We start from the raw sequence: 17,466 nt of genomic DNA, 5'->3' as shown, positions 1-17,466 counted from the left end.
CTTAGCGGGCAGTTATTTTATTTACACTGCCTTGTCTAACTTTTTGAAAGTAGGGTAAGTGCTATGTTGGCATGCGCGTAACGCCTTTAAACCCTAGTTTCCCTTAGGCAGGTTACTGACCGTTCCAATGCGGTGCCCGTATTTCAAGTCTCGGATTTTGTGTTGCGTATGTTTTCTTGTTTGTTGAAAGCGTTTCTTTCCCCAATCACCCCCTTGCATTTGTACCCTTTCTCCTTGTACTATGAGTACGTTATTGTGCATACCATAATTTTGGTCGCCGGCAGTCCTTAGGCGTTGCATCCCATGTTGTTTTTTCCTGCCTGTTTGCTCTCTCTCTCTTTCTCTCTTTTTCTCTCTCTCCCTCTCTCTCTGTGTTTGTGTATACGCGTGTGTGTATGTATGTGTGTGCGTGTGCGCCTGCGTTTGCGCGCGCGCGTGTGTGTGTCTTGTGTGAGTGTGTTTGCGCTGCTCTGGTAGTGTAGGGAGATAGCGTGTTATTAACGTGACTTTCCGTGTTGAGTATTCATCTTTGCCCCCTCCCCCACCCAAACACTCCCACACTTTTTTCTTTTCTATTTTGCATAACATTAAAATGTACTTGTTGTTGGAATTTTTAAGCAACCCGCTCACTATATTTTTTCGTTACAGTTTCTTCTTCTTGCGGGACTAATTTGCGATGTATGGCTCTATGGCTGTGTTTGTGGTGCTGTGCTTTCGGGAAATCTGCCCTTACTTTTCATCTTATATATTATATAGTAATCTAGACAAGGCGTATCAAATATTAGAGATGTTATATGCAAACGTTGTAAGATTGTGGGTCGTGACAATTTTTCCAATATATTCAATGAAATTATTAAAGCTTTTGTCAAAATAAAATATATATCACTGGCTTGAGACAAACCACATGTTTAGTATTCAGCCCCCTTCGAATTGTACGCTTCACTTTCCTCTTTGTTTTTGTTTCTTCTTATTCTTTCGTGTACAGGACAGGACTCCAATAACGGGATTGTACTTTGTCCACGGTTGGGTTGGGGCAAGACAGTCACATCTCTAAAGGCTGTACAGTTATGTACTATGGTACACACATGAGCTGCCTACACTGAGTACAGAGGCGGGGCTGCTACCGAGGCATGGAGAGCAGCCTTGAAGGCCTCGCTGTCTGTGTTGTCCGTGACCGTGGTTGGCAAGCGGTCCTGTATCGACCTGGGAAAGGACTGGTTATACGCAGTGACGTTCGTGTATGGGAGAAATAGCCTCCTGGAACCCCTAGTTCTGCTGTCGCTGCCTCTGACAATCTGTGCTGCCTCTGGAATATCCGCTAAGTTGTGGGAGATCTTGAAGAGCATGGTCAATCGTAAGATTCTTCGGCGCTCTTGAAGAGGTTCCTAGCCGAGTCCATTAACCATTGCTGTGACGCATCCCGGAGTCCTGTCAGTGTAGTTGTTACACGCGTATCTGGCGGCACGACGCTGGACTTTGTCAAGACGATTGACAACTTCAGCTTGTAAGCGTCCAAGGAAGCTGCAGTATATTCCATTGTAGGTCGCACCATTGATTTGTAGGTGGTGTCGCGGACCGTTTTGCTGCAATCTCTCAGGTTGCGACGAAGAAATCCAAGTGTACGTGATGCCTTGTCTGCTGTTGCTTGAGTGTGCTTCTCCCATTGAAGGTCGTCGCTGAGGGTTACGCCAAGGTACTTGGCCCTGTCGTTAACATGGAGACGCTGACCATGGAGATAGTAGCTCGTCTCCCGACAGTGACGTTTGTTTGTTGTAATCCTCAGCACGGTACATTTATCAGGATGTAAGCTCATCTGCCACTTGGACTCCCAGGCCTCCAGAGCTGTGAGGTCTTCTTGGAGCTTGGTGGCATCTTCATCGTTGCGGATGTGTTTATACAGTACCGTATCATCAGCAAACAGGTTGGCTTGAAACGACTGACAAACAGTGGGAAGATCGTTGTATAACAGGAATAAGAGGGGTCCCGAAACTGTTTCCTGAGGTACTCCTGAAAGAACTTCAAGTTTTTCTGATGAACTCCCCTCTACAAGGACTTGCTGTTGTTTAGGAAAGATGATATCCACTGAAGCGTGTTATTACGGATGCCGTAGAAATTTAGTTTAAGTAAGAGACGTTGAAATGGGACCTTGTCAAAAGCTTTTGCAAAGTCCAAAAGTATGACGTCCACCTGATCTTTTCCGGATTTGAGATTCTTGGCTATACCCAGGATGGTAGAGATGAGCAGAGTCTCGCAAGATCGTTTTGAGCGGAATCCGTGCAGGGTAGGAGTGAGTATGTTGTTGGAGGTTAGATGTTTAATGGTGGAGCTGAAGATGATGTGTTCTAGAAGTTTGCTGACAACAGAAGTGAGGGAAACTGGTCTATAGTTAGAGGCGATGTTCCGGGGGTCTTTCTTGTAGATGGGAGTAATCAGGCCTTCTTTCCAACCAGCAGGTACCGTACCGATCCAGTGTCTAAAGATGTTTGGAATATACATGTCAGTATTGGTGCCAATTAGTCAGCTGCAAGTGTGAGTAGCCTGTTTCCAAAGGAACAAGTGAAATACTCAATGATAGACAAATCTAAAAGCTTCTGGGACTAAGCTGCTTTAACGTTTGTGTTTCGGCCTATTTTGCACGGCTCTTAACTTTGTTTCTATTGCTTCCTTTCCTTGTATTCTGCAAAGGCGTGTAAGTTTTGGTGGATTTTTTTCATGTAAGTAAGCATGTCATTGAGCATTTCTGTGTATTGTACATATCATGTTTCTGTCATCATTACGTTCCACCTGACGGTGATTCGCTAGCACCGGCTTAAACATAATTCGATTGTAAAAACACTAGATGGACTCCATGATTCAAAAGAACCACACTGAGTCGAAGTACGGTGATACATTTTTCACATGGCAGTTTAAGATTGTTGTTGTGATAGCGAATAAAATCAATACCCTTTTGAAGCACAGAACGCATTAAAGATTAATAGTAGCAGACTCAATTTTAAAAAGTCTTTTCGTGAGCTTCTCAGAACTTAGAAAAGTGAAAGTATTGTCTGTAATTGACAATTTCAACTGCATTAACAGTGAAAGAGCGATCTAACATGTGCTTCTTATGTTTCAAAGCGTTTTCTCTGTTGACAGAATAAAATCTACTCAATATTAGAGTTAATTAAATCAACATACGTTCACAGAAGAATAAATAATGTTCTTTACTAAACCACGAAATATCATATCCGATGTGGACTCTAGCCTCGTGATGAAATTATGCATTGAGGTGGAGCTGTAGTCTTTCTTCACCATTAAAACTGGAAAGTCGCCATATCACTTAAACTGTGTCGTTAAACCAAACAAAAAAAGGAAAGCTACAAAGCACTCAGGTGATCGATACTGGGTCATCCTTTTCGTGAAAGTATACATACAGTTAAATGTCGCTTCTGATACATATACAGATTTGTTGAGTATTGAAAATTGCAAAACATATTACCCCTAAACTAGTTGCAAGAACTATAAATAGTTTACATTTTCTGTAGCTGGAGTAAACCCTTCTTCTTCTTCTTGCTTCAAACGAGCAAACCCTCCAGTTGCATGATTTGAAACCCTGCCAGAAACAGTTGACAGAATAGAATCAATGAAGGCAGATTTTCCGGCGTTTGGTTTTCCAACACACAGTATTCGAGGTTGTCCTCCTTCTCGATGATTTGCATCACTTCATTTTTGAACTTTGGTTGTGTCTAAAGAAATGATAGTGAATGTTTTAAAATTATCTTCTGTTACATCAACTGTCTCGAATATTTTACACAATGGTATACTTAAAAAGTTCTTTTTGACAAAACATTTAATAATATTCAGCTCAAGTATTGATAATGTCGACAACAATAGCTGTTTGACATTTTTGATAGGAGAATAACAGAACGCAAAATTCATACCATTTAGAATGGTAGAAGGAAGCATGTCAGCCATTTATAGGAAAATATTTTATCCGATATGATAATCTTTAAAAAAAATTATGTGTCTCAAACAGCTGACTTCGAAAGCACTGATATGGGTTCGAAAAGCCCGGCAAATGGTTTACACTGTAACGATTTCTCTTGGAAGCTATCAAAACAAGCAAACTACAAAGATTTATTTACCGCAGCTATTGCAACAATTTACAAGACATAGAACTTTTACCAGCTTTAGAACCTCTTCATTACGGGTGAACCATATGTCCTTATGATCATGCAACGCTTTCCACTCTGTACGAAAGAGAATGTAGGTTGATTTAGAAAAAATCGATATCAATAAACAAAGTTAAATACCAACAATAACACATATAACGTTGCATGTAATTATAATAGAAGTGACAAGTTTAACAAAACAACCGTAAGTGTTAACGCCGTTATTTCAAAACACGTTTCGAATAACGTACAGTCCGCAAAAAAATTGTGTGGATGTTCTGGTACACAAAAATGATAAATGCACTGTAGAAGTCAGGACATTAGTTATGACAGCAATAATAGACATTTACGGATTAAGTCTACGTGGACTGTGGACACCTAGGGCGATAGATTTTTCAAGGGGACCGTCTCAACATAGTTTAATTATATTATGCGCGATATGATAAAGAGTTTATAACGGCAAAAGGATTTGAGTTATTATATCATCACTATGCGGTAGGTGATATAAAATTTGGATGTGCCTGTTTTTAGCTCGACATTTCGAAGAAAAAGTAGAGCTATTGCATTCGCTCCGGCGTCGGCGTCTCCGTTGGTTAAAATTTTTGATAAAGTCAAATATCTCTGTTACTGTCAAAGCTATTGACTTGAAACTTAAAATACTTATTTACTATCAAAGTCTACACAAGGAAGAACAATCCCCATAACTCTGATTGAATTTTTACAGAATTATGCCCCTTTCTAATTTAGCATTTTTGGTTATTGTTTTTGATAAAGTCAAGCATCTCTGTTACTATCAAAGCTATTGACTTGAAACTTATAATAGTTATTTACTATCGAAGTCCACACCAGGAAAAATAATCCCCATAACTCTGATTGAATTTTGATAGAATTATGCCCCTTTTAACTTAGAATTTAAGGTTAAAGTTTTTGATAAAGTCAAATATCTCTGTTACTATCAAAGCTATTGACTTGAAACTTAAAATAATTATTTACTATCGAAGTCCACACCAGGAAAAACAATCTGCGTTACTCTGATTTGAATTTTGATAGAATTATGCCCCTTTTTAACTTAGAATTTTTGGTTAAAATTTTTGATAAAGTCAAATATCTCTGTTACTATCAAACGTATTGACTTGAAACTTAAAATACTTATTTACTATAAACGTCTACACCAGGAGAAATAATCCCTATAACTCTGATTTGAATTTTGACAGAATTATGCCCCTTCCTAATTTAGCATTTTTGGTTATAGTTTTTGATAAAGTCAAATATCTCTGTTACTATCAAAGATACTGACTTGAAACTTATAATAGTTAATTACTATCGAAGTCTACACCAGGACAAATAATCCCCATAACTCTGATTGAATTTTGATAGAATTATGCCCCTTTTAACTTAGAATTTATGGTTAAATTTTTTTATAAAGTCAAATATCTCTGTTACTATCAAAGCTATTGACTTGAAACTTAAAATAATTATTTACTATCGAAGTCCACATCAGGAAAAACAATCTGCGTTACTCTGTTTGAATTTTGATAGAATTATGCCCCTTTCTAACTTAGAATTTTTGGTTAAAATTTTTGATAAAGTCAAATATTAAAGTCTACACAGGGAAAAACAATCCCTATAACACTGATTTGAATTTGACAGAATAATGCCCCCTTTTAAATTAGAATTTTGGTTAAAGGTTTTGATAAAGTCAAATGTCTCTGTTACTATCAAAGCTATTGACTTTAAACTTAAAATAGTTATTTACTATCGAAGTCTACACCAGGAAAATCAATCCTCATAACTGTGATTTGAATTTTGACAGAGTTATGTCCCTTTTTAACTTAGAATTTTTGGTAAAAGGTTTTGATATATTTTTTTTTTTTGGATTTAACGTCGCACCGACACATGATAGGTCATATGGCGACTTTCCAGCTTTAATGGTGAAGGAATACCCCAGGTGCCCCTCCGTGCATTATTTCATCACGAGCGGGCACCTGGGTAGAACCACCGACCTTCCGTAAGCCAGCTGGATGGCTTCCTCACATGAAGAATTCAACGCCCCGAGTGAGGCTCGAACCCACATCGATGAGGGGCAAGTGATTTGAAGTCAGCAACCTTAACCACTCGGCCACGGAGGCCCCCAAAGGTTTTGATAAAGTCAAATATCAGAGGATGGGAGCAAAATTTAAAGAACTTTACTGTTGAAGTCCTAAGGAAAATGACAACAAAGGGAAGAAATTCCCCGAAAAACTCTTAGTCCACTAAAATTATTAACAGGTATAGATGTGTCAAAATACACCATTAAACTTTGCAGGTACCATCCATGTTGTACCAAAGAAAGTGGTCTCGGTTTTTACTACGGCTAATAATAACAAAGTTCAAAATAACTATTTTAGTATGAACATAAAATATTATAAATAGTTCAAAACTATAATATTTACATTCTGTACAAAGAAAAACCTAATCTTGCCTTTAAAACGAGCAACCCTCATTGCAATGAAACCTCAAAACAACAAATAAATCATGGTGACCTTTAACCGCTATGGTGATTTACCCTTTGATCGAGGTGCCTCTTCTCGATGTTGCATCACTCATTGTTGAACTTTGTTTGCAAAAGATTTTTTTAAAAATCCTTTACACAGCTGTCTAAATTTACACATGATACTAAAAAGTTTTTTTGACCTTTAAAAAGGGCTCAAGTATGATAAGTGCGACACACAATACTGTTTGGGCGTTTTAATGAACTAACAAAGGAAATAACCAAAGAAGAAGCATGTCACATTTTAGAAAATGTTTTATCCGATTGATACATTTTATCAAAAAATAGTTCTTAAAGGATTTAAGCATATTGGTCGAAAACCGCAAATGGAACTTACGATTTTTGAAGCAAACAGAATACAAAGTCTTTTTTAACTTTGTACAAGACATGAACTTTTACATTTGAAGAACCTCTTCGGGAAAGTTGTTTATGACATGCAACGCATTCACTCTTGCGAGATTATGATAAAAAAATCGATATGAAATAAACAAAGTAAATACAACAATAACCAAATTAACTTGAGTAATATAATAGAAGACTTTAACAATCAATAAGTGTTTACACCGTTAATTAAAAACGTTTGATACGAAGTCCGAAAAATCATGTGTGGTGTTTTCAAAAAGTAGCACGTAGATAAATTAGTAACTGCTAATAGGAACAGACAACGAACTTACAGCCATTAATTAGGATAGTCTGGAAATTTCATAGTTAATTTTAAAATGAATGTGCCACACCATTATCATTGAATTAGATGTTTAAATTACAAATTATGAATGATAACGTTATGTCGATATATAATCCAAGTTTCTTGGCTGAACAGCAAAAGTGTAGGTTTTATACAGTGGTAAATACAAAACTGCATGAAAATTTACGTGATAATATTAGAAATGGGCGAAATAAAAAACTAATAAAAGAATAATTAGAATTAATATATTAATATATCATACATAGAATTAACCTAAATACCACCAGTTTCAAAAGTTTCTTTCTGTCAAGGCAAGTCATACAATATATACCAGATCGGATTTTCGTTCCATTTAAGCTAAATATAGCAAACAAAAAATGGCTGTGTAGTCGACAATACAGAAAGTTTCATTGTTTGTTGGAGAATGAACACGAAATATATGCTGTTAAGGACATCCATTTCAAGCGAGACCGAACACTGAAGAATATGTACCTAAAGTTTAGTTTAGGCGTAAAAATATTGTTTGTTTCCGGTATCCCGAACTACCTAATTTTTGGCTCGAGCCTAAATGTTTTTATGGCCTTGGAGACTTTTTTTCAACTTTTTAACAAAAATTTGCAAAACTGCACTTTTTATGCTTAAAACATTGTCAGGGATGTTAGAAATGAACTTACTGATTGTCTTAAGGCATATCCCCTTCATTTGTATTCATTTTTGACATAAAAACAATTTCCGAGAAGTTTCACTGAATAAAATAAACACTCACCCCTCCTCCCCCCACCGAAAAAAAATTCGACCTACTAACCCTATTTTTTTTAGCATGTAACCGGAAACAACGAATTTTTTTAGACCTTGTTATCTCTCCTACCTTTCAGCTCTTTAATGTGAATCATAATCTTCTGTATGATGAAATCTAACGCTATAAGCGCTAAGAAGTCCTTTTTTTCATGAAAATATTCATCGTCTGTGTAATTCACAACAGGAAACACCGCATTCGCTTGTATTTCTAGACTCAGTGCTACCCCCTTCACTTTGTATTCACATTTGGTATCTCTATACATATGTTCAAAATTTTGTTCAAAATCATGGTTTTGTGTATCTAGTTTTGTTGCAATGCCTATGATGGGTAAATCTGCAAAGAAAACATTTAAAGTATTTTCATTTTTCAAATTAGTTGAACTTATAACATTTTATTCTTAATATCCTGTTGGCTTCTGGCTTCACAGGCTCGCTTGGACCTCATATACAAGGGTTGTCCCAAAAATCATAGACACTGGAAATAACATTTTTATTGACACCGATTGCAAATATTTCATACAACACGCTTATATTTTATCTATTCATAAATAATTATAAGTGTTTATTTAATAAAAATAATGACTTTACAAAAATGTTTTAGACTTTTTGATGCATGTGGACGGGAAAATAAATATAGCGCATTAAGATAAAATTAGCTATCCATTTTGAAAATGTAATAAAAACGTATATGTACAACCTTTCACCTAAATGTTCTTACATACGTTAGCGTAATTCATTGTCACCCAGCTAACCAATTTCAAACCAGTGAGACCAGGAGATGTGTACACTTCAAAAGTATCTTGTAAAAATGGAGCACCTGATAGTCATCATATTCTATATAGAACGTGGAATGACTCCAACATATACTCTAGTTGCGAGATACAGAAAGCCATAGGGATGTTTCGCACAAGTTTAGTTTTCATGGGACATTCAGAAATTATTCTCTGAGAAGAATCAAAGAGAAGCGATGATAGCATATTTTTGTTGGGGCAAGAGTCACACAAATACATTTCAAGTCAAATAGCGATATAGATTCGAAGCTAGCGACCTTAACCTCTCCGGCACGGAGGCCCCTGATGATAGCAATATGCGGAAGGTACAGAAGGTATAAACACAGACAGGATGCAAATGAGAGAAACAGCTGAAATAACGGGAATTTATTTACCCGATTATGTTGCTCTGCCGTCGAAAAACAAGCATGACTCTCTTGGCATTGCATCAAGTACAAAATGGAGCACAATTGACACACCAACAACACTGGGCTAACTAGTCCAATGAATTCAAATTTTAAAGAGTAATTGATATGAAATCGTCTACTTTATCCACTAGGCATTGCAGTCCTTCTCCTCACGTATTTAGACATTGGTTTATTTTAATAATAATTTATAATACTGCAAATTAATTTCTCGGATTTTCATTGGTTAACTTGCACGATATATAAAGCTGTAAATCCCGCGAACGACTTTTCGCTTTATTGAACCCATTTACACAGACTAGTACAGTTTTGACTGCCCGTTTTTAAAAGATCGTCATTGTGTATATATTTACATGAGACAAAGCAGTATTGTTTCACTTCATGAATTTATTTCTGATAAACAATAACAAAACAGTGAGCGAATTTCACTGAAGTAAAGAAACGTTGACAACAACAACAACAACAAGGAATTGAAACGAATGAATAATAGTCGAAATTTTAAACTAAGTTTTATTTTGAAAATAAAAGTAAACGTTTTTAAAACAAAAGTGGTGAAACAAGCGCTTGCCGAGGGCGTGTTCCAGTGTTCGGAGTAATTGTCGCAAATTTTAAATTTAATAGTTACTTTCGCAGTTAGTTCAAACAACAATCACTTCAGTTTTTAATAATAGATAAGATAACCGTACATTATGTTGGGCTGAATTATTTCATATGCCTTTGTCTTATGCCAAAACTTTGTAAAATGTTTTAGGATACCATGCCATCGGTTTAAGATAATCATTAACTTAATGTAGTGGACTAGCAACGACACCCCGCAATTTCCGTGTTATTACGAATTCTTGTCAAGCAGTTCTTCTTACATAAACACTCACGCGATTTTCTATTACACCTGAAGAAAGCAGAAATCGTTTACAGAAATCAGGTAATATGCTGAATGTCATTTCGGACCCGCCTTATTAATGCGAATTTTACATTTAATACGCCTTCAGATGATACCTCTTTTACGAAAAACAGATTGTGTTTGAATGACTGTCCCTTATATATAATTATATTTTAATTACGCCGAACACTGGTTCCTTTTTGGTCGGTAAGCAACAGATCTGTATGTTTCGAAAAAAGACAACTTCCCCGAAAAAAATGAGATATATATTTTATGTTCTACAAATGCCGTAATGTTTAAAGGATGGGTTATAAATAAAAATATCATATAAAAAATTCTGTGTTATTTTCTTTTCATTGTATTGAATCATTCAACACGAAAATAATCCGCGCACTGTTTCCATCACTCTAAAATTAAATTGTTGAAATCCGGAATAAAATTTCCTATTACCTCAACCGGAGAATTTTAGACTGTTTTACAATATTTGAAAAGTAAAGAAACTCTGAAAGAAAAAAACCTTTCAGAACTGGTTAATCAACCAGTAGCTTAAAACATCTAGCTGAATTTATTAATACTCATATTTATAATGCGCTAATTTCAAACATCTTGGCATGCCATCATTTGTAGCGTCATAACTTTGTTCTTTTAGCATCAGTATTTTCAGGGTTTTTTTCCGGCTAAAGATGCCTTCAGATGCAGCTAACCACTTACAGGAAGTTCAGTAACATCATTTAATCAGCTGATATGACAATGTCATCTTGAATTTAAGTTTTCGTTGACTTTCCGACTAAAGATGCCTTCAAATGCAGCTAACCACTTACAGTAGGTTCAGTAACATCATTTAATCAGCTGATATGACATCTTGAATTTAATTTTTCGTTGACTTTCACGTTATGCATAAGTTCAGTCGACTTCCGTGTTTATTTGTTAAATGTCTACAAAAAGTCGATTCGCATGGCATACGTTTGCTGAATGCTTGGAGTACACGTAACCGCAGGCTGGACAGCTTAGTCTGAAGCATCTGATTATCGGTTTGTAAATATAACGAATATAATAATAGTTTTACTTCGGTTATTTCATTTTCTGCAGTCCATATCATTACTGGAGAAACAAGAAACTAGCAATAAATGTATTTTTCCATTTGTATTATTCCATTTGTAAGTCCAATTTCTTCAAAACTGGAAAAAATTCAAACACACCGTTATCTTCGTATGTTTCCGCATGTCTTACGGAAACGCTGGAAAAACAATTTGCGTTGAGGTAGCAAGTTGGGAATTGAAAAGACAAAAATATTGTCAAACTAAGGTATAAATTGGTTATAAAGGATATACGGTTGATGGGGTATACGGTTGGCATATAGCCTGCTTAGATTCATATATCGCCTCGGATTATACGTATACCTTTATAACGAATAATATTGGAGATTTTTGTAGTCAGGCAATATGCCCATCGTATATCCCACCAAAACCCGTTATAACGAGTAGAATAGCGAGATGGCAAGATGTATAAATATGGAGATTTTCATCTCTTGTTCTTACAGTCACCTAAGGTGAAGATGTGTGTCAAAACGTTTTTCTAGGACTCTTGGTAACTGTTGGTTAGTTAAAGCGTTATCAAAAATACATGGTTTGTCAGCATCTTTTCAAAAACATTAATTTTAAAAATCACCCGCCTGGTTGGCTTAATAAGGATGCTTTGATAAAAATGTAAAACACAGTATTTTCAATCAGCAGTTCGTTGGCTAAAATCGCAGGCAAGGCGTATAGATTTCGTAATGACTGGCTGCAGACCATTCGCATAGAAATGTTGTCAGTGATATGATAGAACAGGTGATTACAGGTAAGGAATCAAGGACTATTGATCAGGTTTACTGTTCATATTTTGATGCCAATATATCTGACAAAATTTTCAAATGATTTGAGGGTATAAATGTTAAAAGGTATTTTTTCTAGTTTAATCCACGTTTTTTGCTTTGTTTACAATTTTGTATTTGAATAAAAGTGGATATTTTACACTGTCTGACGCAACTTTTCGGAAGGGAGTGTCAGTCAATATTTTATGTCCAAATGCTAAGGAAACTTGAAGTAAATTAATAAAAAGTAATATATTTAGGGTAAAAATAATCTCTTGTTAAATGAATTATGCACGTTAAAATGTGTGACGAAAAATTAGAAATTGGGACATAGAAATTTGCGTACATTATCTTCTATACAACACATATTGAAGGAAAAAGCATCAGAAGGATTTCTTTTAAATGTGGTCAAGAATCAAGTCAAATATACTATTACGACGACTAGCAATTATTGGATGCAATATGTAATAAAATAGAAAACATGATATGACTGAAGAAAGAAGTGTCAACTTTTTACCTCTTTTTCTGATCACTTTTTTTATTTTTTGAAACTGCTGACGCAATTGTTGATTATGTTTCTGTGTAACATCCGCCACAAAGCAAACTGCATGTATCGCATTGTCCGTTTTAGCTGCGTACGCCAAATCACTTTTAGATACCTCCTTTTCTGTATCGTCGAACTGTTAAATAAACATACCAAAATAATTTCTAAGGAGTTCATTCAATGTCATTTTGTTATAGATCTCCGCTTCATTCATCGCTAGTGTTTCATGAATAGCATTGAACATTCCGTTACCTCTTATGAACAGTCTCAATCACACCGACTAATTATTTTGCTAGTTTGTTTAATATGCTTCCAAATTATCAAAATTTGATTACAGCTGATAGACGTTATGGCCAGTCGTGACAAAAATAACTGTTATGGATTTTCAAAGTATGCTCCGAATTTGAACATTTTTATTAGAAAATTGAGTAAGTATATGAACTCTAAGGATTTCATAAAAAAAAGTTCGTGATGCTGAATGTGTATCCCGCAGATGATTAACAGAAATAACAAGAACAAATAATAGCAAACTGACAAAGACGCACGAACACACACAAGTACGTACGCATGCATATACTCAGGCACGTCCTTGTCTTGTTATTAAACCAATTTTATAAGTTTTTATAACTACTGTCCTAATATTCAGGCTACACTGAAACTGGTGAGCCGGTAAGTAAAGACACAATACTAAAGAAACCATATATTAACATGTTCGTTGAAGCGTTATCTATTCTAGATAACATGTCTTCTAAAATAGAAAACAAATATATTCACTTGAATTACATCATGTAAAATAAAAGCATTAACGTTATACATACTTTTTCCTTCAGAAAACATACTGACTTCATTCCAGAAATACGTACATGATACATTTTCAAAAATGATTCATAACAGTCCGTAAAAGAAGCGAGTCAATGAACAAGATTATAAAACCAGTTTCAGTTGGACATAATTAAAGTATAACTAAACTTTCAATTAACAAATGACATTATATCTTAATAAACGTTGAAACAAACATGGTATCACATATTATGTTCAACATCAGTCAGATATTTGCGGCATTCCATCAGTTAGAAAACAATCTTTGTCAAGTGGAAGGTCTCAAACGAATTATAGAACTGATTAAACAGTCATATGTATTAAAATAAATGTTATTGCTAGGTCTTGTATTAATTAAGTATAATGACAGTTAAGTCAATGAAATTTATGAATGTTGAATAAACTGAATAATTGTTTGTAACACTCAGCATTGTGTTGCTTTTGCACAAGAAATGACCTATGAATGTTTTTGCTAGGTACGATTATGAGCTTAAATATTAAAATATTAATAACGTATAGGTCTAAGTTTACGTTCATACTTACATGATAACCTGGTTTGAGTTCTCCATCTAATATCTTTTCAAGCTCATAATCGTACCCTCGATGCTCTTCGTAGCCTCTGATATCTGTTATATGTATTTTTAACTGGTCGTTCGTCTTGCAAACAAGTTTGTAACAATGCAACTGTAATGAAGTTACAATTCAGTTTGATAAATTATTTGCATTCTTTCTTACGCCCATTATAACTTAACAAACTTGCAAGAGTATGTGTGTTCAGGTTGTACGTCTTTTCAACTATTTTTCTGTAATAAAAAGTCGATGCTGCCTCAGTGGAATATCACGCCGTTGACATCTGACATGATACCCCTACCCGGTCACATTATACTGACACCGTGCAGACCAGTCGCAGAACATTCCGGTTAATGCCGAGCCCTATGTGATAAAGTACAGTTATTTGCCCCAAGTTAACCAACTAAATGAAGTGAATGCGAGAGAAAAGCAGTCCCTCATTCCATGACATATTACAATGAAGATAGATAGCCTGAGCGTCTGAAAGTAACCAAATTTTATAGAACTGATGTAATTGAACAGAAAGGGGTATCAAGTTGCCTGAAGATCATGATTTGTTTCGCAAATGATTATCTGCGGATTGGCTTGACCGTGTCCATCCAGTTAAATGCAATACACTATTTATTTTGACAGATGTGAGGAGATAAGTAGCAGGTCAACGGACACTTAATAGGGATGTTTGTGTTTCTGTCAGATAGATATTTGCTTTTGTCTCCAGAACATTGTTTTGATGTAATTATATGTAACTCTATGGGAAATTAATTATAGTTTTGAGAAAATACAATTTTTACGTCTTTGTATGACGCGGCCCGGGAAAGAACCCATGATCTCACTCACTGGATGCAGGCGGTCCGAGGCGACGATGTACAATAATGTTTATCTTTAATAGTAATATTAAAGTTCTATACTAAAAATGAACATATTTTTTCTTTAATAGCTGAAAACATTTAAAGTTTGAATCAAAGTTGGTTGTGAATTCGAATTTTTAGTATATGTACAATTATTTTTCTATGAAGTATGAAGAAAGTTAAAAAGACCTGGGGGTCATTCTGTCGATTCATTGAAATTTCAACATAATACACATACATTTCTTTGAGTTCCAAAGCCCTTCTGTAAATTTTGACCTGCCAATCTTCATTATTTAGTGTCTTGCAGAAGTCTATGCACTGGCTATGAAAAAAATTGCCAACTCACTTTCCCTTAGTAATGGACCTTTAACTGATATCTTACTAGATAACCCACATATCTTTCTCCTTAACTGCTGAAAAATGTTAAGTTTATCACTTGTGTTTCGATTTGTAAAGAAATTTAGGTCATCATTTCTACATAAACGAAGGTAAGCATTAAAATGCCATCGTTAATTAAATATTGTTGTAAGTATACAAACACTATATAGATCAAACTACGACAGGTGCATATCGTGAATTAAAATATTTCTCTGTCCTTCTCTCTATTGAGCATTTCCAATTGCAATTGTGATGAAACAATGGACATGGTCTAATACACATAAGCATTAAATGCATCTAGTTAAATATTCTGAGAACAAACTTCTAGACTCAATAACATCTCCACATTTACCTAAATTCCTTTCGGAACAGTAACAACACTACAAAATTCATGGTTTAAAATTGAAAAAATAATCGCGAGTGCTTTGATATTTTTCTCAGGCTAGGTTTTGATAATTTAGCATACAAAAATGTCTGAAGTATGCCCACTTTATTTTTCAGGCTAATTTGGAAATTGATTCACACTTTTTAAGGGTAATAATCTTACACTTTTGATGGCATTTTTCGCAAATAAAAAATTCTGCAACGTAGATTTTAATGAAACTTTTCGCAGTTGTAAATTAAAATATAAACCTATTGTATGGCCAAATAAATTTAATAGGTCTATGTGCCTCCTTTAAAGACATTTGTTCATAATGAAAGAGATCCGAAAGTTTCAAGCTCATTTTATTTCATTTTATTTCACGTGTCATTTTTTTATTTTATCTATATAGTGGTAGTAACATTGTCGTTTTATATAAATGAACAGCTAATTTATTCTATGTTATCTGGATAAATGACATTCGCAAAACGGTTTATCAAACGTGCAAAAATACGTTAACAGTCAGTTCTCTTAACTTCAATGTTGCACGCTATATTATATGAGAACCATGCAAAAATCAGATTACAAGGTACAAATAATTAGCTAGGTAGGCTATACATACCTATTAAATTTCATTAGTTTTCACTATTTTATTTCTCCTCTTTTTTTCTTCATATGCACGCTATGTAAGCTCAGTTTTTTATGCTCTAAGAAGGGGCACATACTGAGTTATTGTCGATAAGTTAACTATAGTAAAATTCATGTCTGGAGTATTTTTCAGCAACCACTGGTTGGGATTTAGCGAAGAGTTATAGAAAACAAGAGGGCCAAGATGGCCCTAGGTCGCTCACCTGAAAAACACACCATAATACACCATAACAGTGTTTGACCTAGTGATTTCATAGAAACAAATATTCTGACCAATTATCATTAAAATTGGAGCAAAATCCTTGAGTATAAACAAGTATTTTCTTTGATTTGACCTAGTGACCTAGTTTTTGACCCCAGATGACCCATATTCAAATTGACCTAGATTTCATCAAGGCTATCATTCTGACCAAATTTCATGAAGATCAATTGAAAAATACAGCCTCTATCGCATACAAAAGGTTTTTCTTTGATTTGGCCTAGTGACCTAGTTTTTGAACCCAGATGACCCATATTCAGACTTGACCTAGATTTTATCAAGGCTATCATTCTGACAAAAATTTCATGAAAATCAGTTGAAAAATACTGCCTCTATCACATACCCGAGGTATTATTTTATTTGACCTAGTGACCTATACTTTGACTACAGATGACACATATTCAAATTCTACCTATATTTTTTCAAGGCAATCAAGGTTTTCCTTTGATTTGGACTAGTGACCTACTTTTTGACCCCAGATGACCCATATTAAACTTGACCTAGATTACATCAAGGCAATCATCAAGGTAATCATTCTGACCAAATTTCATGAAGATCAATTGAAAAATACAGCCTCTATCGCATACACAAGGTTTTTCTTTGATTTGACCTAGTGGCCTAGTTTTTGAACCCAGATGACCAATTATCAAACTCAACCTAGATTTCATCAAGGCAATCATTCTGACCAAATTTCAAAAAGATCCATTGAAAAAAAGCTTCTATCGCATACACAAGGTTTTTCATTGATTTGACCTATTGACCTACTTTTTTACTCAAGATGACCCATATTCAAAATTGACCTAGATTTTATCAAAGCAATCATTCTGACTTAATTTCATGAAGATCAATTGAAAAATATAGCCTCTATCGCATATACAAAGTTTTTCTTTGATTTGACCTAATGACCTACTTTTTGACCCCAGATAACCCATATTTGAACTTGACCTAGAT

The 17,466-nt window shown here is 35.0% G+C and overlaps 1 protein-coding gene across 1 annotated transcript in view; it reads right to left on the bottom strand.

Annotated features, from left to right (window-relative positions):
• LOC123559670 (uncharacterized) overlaps positions 1–17,466 on the bottom strand; it is a 33,424-nt gene that overhangs the window by 8,915 nt on the left and 7,043 nt on the right. Inside the window, exons 4-8 of the mRNA XM_053552501.1 lie at positions 13,995–14,135; positions 12,606–12,768; positions 8,232–8,495; positions 4,162–4,226; positions 3,511–3,722 (exon numbers count right to left, since the gene is read on the bottom strand). Of these exons, the coding sequence (XP_053408476.1) occupies positions 3,552–3,722; positions 4,162–4,226; positions 8,232–8,495; positions 12,606–12,768; positions 13,995–14,135 (804 nt within the window). The 3' untranslated portion in view covers positions 3,511–3,551. The remainder of the gene's footprint in view (positions 1–3,510; positions 3,723–4,161; positions 4,227–8,231; positions 8,496–12,605; positions 12,769–13,994; positions 14,136–17,466) is intronic.

Source organism: Mercenaria mercenaria, chromosome 10 (genome assembly GCF_021730395.1).
Source record: "Mercenaria mercenaria strain notata chromosome 10, MADL_Memer_1, whole genome shotgun sequence".
Taxonomy (NCBI): domain Eukaryota; kingdom Metazoa; phylum Mollusca; class Bivalvia; order Venerida; family Veneridae; genus Mercenaria; species Mercenaria mercenaria.
Note: the sequence above shows the minus strand (reverse complement) of the source record. Positions and strands in the feature narration are given on the sequence as shown.